At 46.6% G+C, this 8,791-nt stretch overlaps 2 protein-coding genes across 2 annotated transcripts; one reads left to right on the forward strand and one right to left on the reverse strand.

Annotated features, from left to right (window-relative positions):
* Positions 1–258: 258 nt before the first annotated feature.
* On the forward strand, positions 259–5,844 carry F4807DRAFT_45344 (ABC transporter). Its single transcript, XM_048000460.1, has 11 exons — positions 259–559; positions 623–2,110; positions 2,168–2,946; positions 3,055–3,390; positions 3,454–3,834; positions 3,908–4,356; positions 4,413–4,478; positions 4,532–4,786; positions 4,844–5,299; positions 5,364–5,518; positions 5,577–5,844. Exons 1-11 carry the CDS (start codon positions 465–467, stop codon positions 5,683–5,685), a joined length of 4,569 nt encoding a protein of 1,522 aa, XP_047855485.1. The 5' UTR covers positions 259–464; the 3' UTR covers positions 5,686–5,844.
* Positions 5,845–6,924: 1,080 nt separating this feature from the next.
* On the reverse strand, positions 6,925–8,348 carry F4807DRAFT_45128 (FK506-binding protein 1B). The gene is made up of 7 exons (XM_048000220.1): positions 8,212–8,348; positions 7,868–8,068; positions 7,695–7,759; positions 7,568–7,628; positions 7,483–7,503; positions 7,323–7,364; positions 6,925–7,248 (listed from the first exon to the last, which is right to left on the reverse strand). Exons 2-7 carry the CDS (start codon positions 7,990–7,992, stop codon positions 7,221–7,223), a joined length of 342 nt encoding a protein of 113 aa, XP_047855486.1. The 5' UTR covers positions 7,993–8,068; positions 8,212–8,348; the 3' UTR covers positions 6,925–7,220.
* Between the last annotated feature and the right edge of the window lie 443 nt (positions 8,349–8,791).

Genomic DNA, 8,791 nt, shown 5'->3' on the forward strand with positions numbered 1-8,791 from the left:
ACTTTCAACGGGAGGTATAGATAAGATAAATGAATTAGTGAGTCAGTCCGAGCCGAGAAGCGCATTGAGATCGGAGTATGCAGCTCTTACCTACCACTTTTAGACTAACCAATTACGACAGGCTAGATATCCACATAAACTTCCCCTGCAAAATATCCAACTTACACGCGTGCAATTAATCCATATAGACTGTCCAAGTTACCTAGTTACAATCCAGGTAGCCAATTCTACGGTTTGCGGTGTAAACGTCAGAATAGCTTCAGGCAATTCTTAAGGTTACTTTTCCCCTCTTGGCAAGGGTCTCACGTCCCTCCAGGCCCCAGCTTATCCTGATGGTGGTTAGCCCCCCGAGCACGCAATTACCCGAGTATTAACAGCTTGCTCATCGAGATTTTCATGTTGACTCACCGGGAGAACTGTCACGTCTCACGATACCTCATTCTTAGCCTTTGCCATGAGAAACCATGAATCAATTCGGTTTTAGGGAATATGGTTGGGACTCTGTTCCCTTTCGTTCCCAATCGCTCTATACTCTAAATAGCACGTTTAGGGCGACTAGGTAGATGAACACCCCTTACTCCAGAATATTATCAGAGAGTAGACATCTAATGAGCTTATCTAGCATATCGAGTCTTCAATGGATTCATGACCTCTCGGATTTTACCCGAGCTGGGTATCTACAGCTTACTATTATCACTGCGTCCTTCCTGGTTATTGTCAGATATCTTCTCCACCGTCCCTATTCCAAGGTCTCTGGGCCCGAATCCAATGCGCACGCGGTAGCATGGCCATTTGAGTTATCTAGCCAACTCTTACGAGCTAGCTCGTTAGCTTTTATGATCGTTGCCGCTGTCCGGGGCGAAGGCAGGTGGACCGATGCGACCGCTTTAGCCTATGCTTTTGTCATTGGTGTTTTGCGGCTGGCGTACGATCTCGAGTGGAGGCATGTCGCCTTGCACCACACCAATTTTATCCTTGCCGGTTCCCTGCTCATCCTTACTTTAGGGGAGCTTCTTCCATACATCGATACAGATCATAATGAGAGTATGAGCCCAATGATGATCTGTAGCATATCAACACTAGCTGCCGCCGTGTTTGTAGCTCTCGCCACACGAAGGGAATGGATACCGCCATCGTTAGATCTTGATATCTCTGAGAAAATACCAACCCGAGAACCATCTCCCGAAGAAACATGCAGCTGGTTGGAGTATTACGTGACGTACGAATGGCTTACGCCTCTCATGTTCAAGGGTTTGCGCCGACAAATGACCTTAGAAGAACTACCTAGACTTCCCTGGTATGATGAGCCATTCGTCCTGCTTTCTAGAGTTCAGGAGGCACGGCGGAAAGGCAAATCCACATTCTGGACATTAATATACTTCTTGCCTCAGGAAGTTACCACCATGGGTTGTTGGATTGCGTTGTCTTTCATTTTTGAAATGATTGCTCCGTACGCTATGTACGGATTACTTCGCTACCTTTCTGACCCAGAAGGATCTCAGTTCCGGCCTTGGGTCTGGCTAGCGCTCCTTTTCATTGGCCCACTATCGCGTTCTGTGTGCTTTCAGCAATACGTATTCACATCAACTCGCCTGCTTGTGCGTGTTAGAGCTGCGTTGACTCAAGAGTTATATTACAAAGCATTGGGATCCATGGAATTGGACGACGAGGTCTTTGCCGAGATCGCCGCTACGGACAAGGAAAAGGAAAAGAGTAAACAAGCCACTACTTCAACAGGTCGCCTGGCAAACCTCATGGGTGCCGATGTGGACACTATCGCCAGAGGCCGAGACGTCGTACTTGTTGCTTGCGGTGTGACATCTGGATCTGTAGTGGCTCTTTTTGGTTTATACAAGTTGTTAGACTGGACAGCACTCGTTGGTATTGCTATAATGCTAGTGCTTTCGCCGTTTCCGGTTTTGATTGCCCGACGTATGGTAGGTATCCAACGTGACATGAAACGAATACAAGACTCGAGGATTTCAGTCATCTCAGAATATCTAGCCTCGATCCGAGCGATCAAATATTTTTCGTGGGAGGAAGCTATCATCAAGCGAGTTAATGAAATCAGACTCGGCGAACAAAAGAAGATATGGGCCTTGAACATACTGTGAGCCGTCTTACTCTTGACATGTTCTATGACGAAGTACTAATCGATAAATACCAGTTATATTACTCTAAATCAACTCACGGAAGCGATCCCGAATCTATCACTAGTACTTATCTTCACCTTACAGGTGCTTGTTCGTAAAGAACCACTAACGGCAGAAGTCGCTTTTACGGCTATAACATTAATTAGGACTTTGCGCCGAAATCTGTCGATGGCGTCAAACATGTCACGAGGCTTCACCGCCGCAGGTGTTTCTCTCAAGCGCCTAGACCGTTATATCAACAGCACTACGCCCCTGCAATCTCATCCGGTCGGCCAGCTTAAGATCAGCAATGCTACTTTCAGGCGTCACAAGAGAGCTTTATTTGCGTTAAAAGATATTTCCATCGATTTCGTCGAGGGTGGATTAAACGTAATAACAGGGCAGAGCGGGAGTGGGAAAACAACACTCCTCATGTCGATTCTTGGCGAGACTATCCTTGAGAATGGCACAGTAACAAGCCCCGAAGATATTGCCTACGCCTCGCAAAGCCCCTGGTTACAAAATGAGACGATCCGTGACAATATTCTCTTCAATAGCCCCTTTGAGCAAGCACGATACGACCGAGTGATCAACGCTTGCGGGCTGCCGATCGATTTTGACGAGTTTCCAGAACGAGATGGTACTGAGGTTGGAGAGAACGGGGCCTCATTATCTGGAGGCCAGAAGTCTCGCGTTGCTCTGGCACGAGCTTTATATTCGAAAGCGTCCGTGATTTTACTTGATGATGTCTTTTCCGCTCTTGATTCCAAGACGTCAGCATTTCTATGGGAGGAAGCTTTCTGCGGCGATCTACGTAAGTATTCTCCATATTGTATTATGTTTCTTACAAGCTGGTCCACATAACATATACATATCGGAATTCAGCGATCAACTAACAATACTTGTTTTTTCAAAATTATAGTTAAGGGAAGGACTGTGGTACTCGTAACACAGCTGCCATGGATTGCGCCCCAAGCAGACCTAACCATAACACTAGAGAACGGCTCAGTGAAGGATATCCAGCAGAACCTAGGCGTGGTCCGGAAATCCGTAACGCTCGACAAAACGCTTGTCGACGAAGGCAATCTTGACGAGACCGTGGAAGCGGCTGCAACTCATACCGCCGAAAGCAATGGCACAACGCTCATTGGAAGTTCTAATGGAAGCTCTAACGGTGACATCAAAAGCGCGGAAGATAAACGCCGAGATGAGGTAACACAGGAAGCTCTCAAGACCGGACCAACTGCCCGTCTACAATGTGAGTATTGCCCAACTAGCCGCAACATCTGCCCCAAAATAAACCAATGACACGTCCTTGTAGTTTTCCAATACATGCGATTATTTGGCAATCCATTTTACGCTATGCTGGCGCTTGCGATGAGTATTCTTTCCACCGCCTCGTTTGTCGGGACCGGGTTGTGGATCGCGGTCTGGGTAGACGCTTATGGGAAAGACGATGCATACAATATTGGATTCTACCTTGGTATATACGCGGCATGGAGTATTGCCGACGTCATTTTCAGTGGTTTAACATATATCGCGTACGAGAATGGCGGCTGGTACGCCGCGAGATCACTGCATACCACCTTCATCAAAGCGGTGTTGAGCGTCCCCCTTTCTTGGTATAAAACGACACCTATCGGCAGAGTAGTCAACCGGTTCTCTAGAGACATGGACTCCATTGATAATCAATTGGCTGGCAGTAAGTGAAGTTCTATTCTATGGTTTTTGGTATTGTATATATCTTTTAAGAAGCTAATATGGGAACATGGCAGTGCTCAGATTGGGCGTGGAGACGCTTACGCGCCTTGCCTTTCAAATTGTGGCCGTCGGTTCCGTACTTCCAATCTTCATGTTACCGGCCGCCGCTTGTTGCGCCGCTGGAATCTTAGCGGGAGAACTGTACACCAGGACAGCTGTGGCGGTCAAACGGCTCGTGTCGTCGTCGCAATCCCCTCTATTCGCCCACTTCGCCGATACTCTAGCTGGTCTCCCTGTGATTCGCGCCCGCGCAAAAATGGCCCAAACCTTCGGCGACCAGCTAGCAGATAAGCTGCGAATATTCGAGAGATCTTCCGAAGCTCAGTTTAATTGCAACAGATGGGTCGCGCTCAAGGTCGATATGATGACTACACTAGTCACGGTCGCTGCTGGCGGGATTGCCGTGTCGAAAGCAGGTCTTGTAGCAGCTGGCGTTGTTGGATTTTCGTTGTCAAATGCCACCGTAAGTTAGCCATATTCCTAGGGAAATTAGACCCTAGTTGCTAATATGATAACTAGACTCTAAGTCAACTTATTATCATGCTTGTAAGAGCAAGCAACGAACTTGAAATCGAAATGCAGAGCGTAAGTTGAACTAAAGGAGCTCTATCAGAATTTCAACGTTAATATATCAAAAGTTCCATCGAGTCCGGGAATATGCCTCTGTTGAGCCAGAAGAGAAGCCGGATGAGGTCAAGAAAATTTCCCAATACTCTGATAACCCCGAACCCACCATGCCTGAGAATTGGCCAACAACTGGCGAAGTCGAGTTTCGCAACGTGACTATCAAGTATGACCTAGATGGCCCAGAGATCTTAAAGGACATCAATCTCAAATTTGCAGCTGGCGAGAGAGTTGCAGTCGTGGGAAGGACTGGGTCTGGAAAGAGTACAGTAAGTCAGGCGTCTCAGACCAAATGATGACAGTATATTAACCTATAAAAATCGTAGTTGGTTTTATCTATGCTGCGCTTCACTAACGTCGTCTCGGGACAAATTCTCTTCGACGGCGTAGATATCACGATGTTGCCACGCAGGAAGCTCCGGGAAGCACTCACGATTATCCCACAAGAGGCGGTACTGTTCAATGGAAATGTTAGGTCAAACCTAGACCCAACAGGCAAAATTCCAACAGAAACGCTCGAGAAGGCGCTACAATACTGTAGCGGGATCGCGTCGTTCCAATACCACCAAAATGCAGAGAGCGCGCAAAATGGAAACGGACAGCATAATGGAACTAACGAAGCTCAGTCCGACGAACCGTCCAGTGACATTGGTATCACTCTTTCGACCCCCGTAAAACCTAAAGGCGAGAACTTCTCCCACGGACAGCGACAAGTACTTTCGCTCTGCAGGGCTTTGGTACGCGGTAGCAAGTTGATGTTGTTAGACGAGGCGACTGCAAGCGTATGTATATGTGCCACTTGTCATTCTCCCTTGACCATTTCAGTTACTAAGATCAATATCGCAGATGGACTACGAGACCGACCAGGGAATTCAGGAAGTTCTAAGAAAGGAACTGAACGAATACGGAAGGGACAGGACTCTGGTTACCATTGCTCACCGACTGAAGACTATCATCGATTACGATCGCGTGGTAGTCATGAGCGCGGGATCCGTTCTCGAGTATGTAAACCCATATACCGAAATACACCAGGCATCCTTTAGCTAACTTGATATCTAGGGTTGGAAGCCCAAAAGAACTTTACGAGGCTAAAGGGCAGTTCTACGACATGATGAAGCACAGCGGGGAGTTTGAAGATCTAGAGAGATTCCTAAACGATAAGGTGTGAAGATGTATTCCACCGGTATGAAGGGACAGCCGGGGGCATAGATGGGTAAATATTTAGATGGTTTCAATATAGACGGGTTATAAAGAAGTGCTCCTTGACATTTTATCCAGTGTCGTCTCCAATTGCAACTCCATTTACCCAATTTAAATCTTGAAGATTTTCTGCGACCATGCGAGAAACATGGAAAGGGCTAAATCAGGGGCGATATTTTGAGCGGTCTAATTAGCTGGTAAGAGTTGGAGACGGAATTCTAGATGAGGCGAATCGTAGGACTTGAAGGATTTCTATTTACCAAGTTCAATAAGCTGTAGTAGTAGAATGTGCGTTTCCTCAACCAATATCAATCTGACCCCAGGTTTCGATCCCTGTTTCCAAGTTACGAGGGTCGCCTTGCCTTACAGGAACTCCAATCGTTGTCACAGTTCTTGCGCAAATGTCTGTCGGATGTCATATACTCTTGCATGGGTGTTATTTCCTGCCAAGATCCATGACACCCATGAATTTGGATCGCAACTAGTAGCGAAGGATTGAGATCAACCTTAGTAACTTGATCTCGATACACCATGCGAGGGGCAAATCTTGCTTTTGTTTTTGTAATGTGGTTAAACAGCTTGGATAAGCTACCCTCCTTTTTCCTTCTTCGTCTTCTTTCACACGTTAGCCGCACAACGATCACAATAATAAAGCCTAAACTTTCCTAGATCTGTTCGATGTGAGATAGAAGCGGCTGGAAGCGTCCGTAGTGTTACAATGGCGGCCGCCAACGTCGGGCGATCGCATCGTCGTAGGCAGATTTGTAGACAAAGTTGTCTTAGATCATGTGTTACTGACGACCGCGGCGAAATACCTACATCTAAGCGAAACCCGACTTGTATCGACTTGTATACGGTAACTGCGTCTGCATCTTTACATGGGCACCTAATCATTCACTTGCGATACTAGATCCCGGACACGCTAGAATTCGACGTGTGAAACACATCGAACGCTCGGGATGTAGGGTACGGGAAGTTGGGTATGAACTCAGCTATCGGTACCGAGATCAGATATAAAAGAGGGTCGTTTAATCGTGTCTTAATCGCACAAGACATAGATTCGGCCACAAAACTCGCATTTTTATCGTAGCCGCCGTCTGCCGTGAGACCGAGATTCGGCAGGTAACCTCGATTTGGGCTAGTACCAATTTCGGCGGAAGAGTTTGTAAGGGAAGAGGATCATCGGTGCGATGCAGCTTGCATGTAATAGATAGGTAGATAGGTGGTAAAAGCACTTGGTCCAGCTGCAAGTCCCAGACAACTGGCACGATGTCACGCAGGTCTCTAAGAGCAACAGGCGAATAGAAAATTTCAGTGATCAACGATAGTCTTTATTGTCTTAATCCTGCCTCTCACACAGAAGCCGCCCTAACCCATGCCGCATGCAGCCTAAAAAATTAGGCATGCCCGAACTGAGAGAACCTCCTGTCCTGTGTCCGTTGCCAGATTATATGGACCGAAAACTCCATCCCGTCAAGAGGTTACTATGTACCCTAGTAGTATTTACTCAACCTTCTTTAGATGAACGTCGCTACAAGGTAGAAATCAGTGTCAATTCTATAGTTCGGATAGCAGTTGATATCTTTTTCAAGGGATAGCACTTACAAGATGAGGTCAGAGTTGGGAGGAATGTGGCCAGTGAAGCCCCTGAATAATTCGTCAGCTGAGCGTTTCTAAGAGTATTGCCGTTGGAGTTCCCGGACGGGGAATCGGACGGGTGGATATTCAAAATATTTTACGATGCAAAGTAATGGATGGAACCTACCGAGCTCCATAGCCGAATTCGCTATAATTAAGTATAAGTTAGTCTAAATGTCAATTTTTAGTGCTGGTAGTTGGTAATATCATACCTGCTAATGTCGAGGGTGGCTTTCTCGCCAACATTCATGGTGAGAACACCCTCATCCCAACCTAATATGATTGAGTACATAGTCAGTTCCTAGCACATAATCGGTTCTAGGGAGTTAGGGAAAATACCCTTGATAACTTGACCAACTCCGATCTGCGTGACGAAGTCACCTCGGCCAACAGAAGAGTCGAACCTTTTTTATACTGGTTAGCTAACCGTAATAAACTTCTAGGTATTCTGGGCGTAAATCCCGAGTAATTGCCTGGATCTCTCTCGGGTAGCAAGGTGTTTGTAAACTCACTTGGCGCCCTTGTTGTTAGGCTTAGAGGTGTCCTTCAGCCAGCCGGTGTACTCGATAGTAACGGTCTGGCCGGCAATAGGCTTATCTCCAGTGCCTTCCTGGATAATGGTCTTCGTAAAACCCATGCTGATGGCCTGTGTGTGATGTCGAGGGAAGTTGTGCTCTTTTTTTCTGAAAAGGTACAAAAGATTTCAGGTTATTCTTTTCTCAGTTGAGAAATTTGTTAAAGAGTTGACGAAGCTGTGGTGGGATGTTTTAGCGTCTTTTATTTCTGCGGAGATATACGAACGGGTACCTAAGCGGCTCAAGGATGAAGAGAGATTGGAAGGCAAGGCCGAACTTACCTGAGGATAGAGTAGATCGCTAAAAGTCAGCTTAAGTAGACTACGTCAGACTGGAAGGCTCGGAGGGAAACAGGTGAGGATCAGTCAACCTTAAATAGTCAAAAAGGGGAACATCGAAACGGAAACGAATATCGCTTGAGCGCTGAATTTTCTAGGATGAAGCACGTAATAGGGCCCATCAGATACATTAATAAGGCGCAAATATATGTACCCTGTGATCTAAGGTACATATGTATACTTGAGCTAGTGTATCACATTGTCACCCTGTACCCTCCCCGGAAAGGTCTTCCTGACACTGAAGTCTTTAACTTCGAATGTTCTAAGCTGGAAATAGTAGGTAGCTGGAGGTGCGTATGGGGGGCATGTTGGTGTATTGGGTGTATTGGTGTGTATTGCGTACGATGCTGGTAACGTGTAGGTTGCCTTGCCAGTTGCCAGGTACCCGATCTACAACCCGTATGACAGGCAGGAACACCCGAATGCACGGACGAATAAGGTTTCGAGAAAGTTGAGTTTGTCCAATTCTGACGAATTCCTTCCGAGCCCTGGAGGAACACACGATAGAAGAACCTCCAACCTT

The sequence above is a fragment of the Annulohypoxylon truncatum genome (genome assembly GCF_022578515.1).
Source record: "Annulohypoxylon truncatum strain CBS 140777 unplaced genomic scaffold F4807scaffold_11, whole genome shotgun sequence".
In the NCBI taxonomy this organism is placed as follows: domain Eukaryota; kingdom Fungi; phylum Ascomycota; class Sordariomycetes; order Xylariales; family Hypoxylaceae; genus Annulohypoxylon; species Annulohypoxylon truncatum.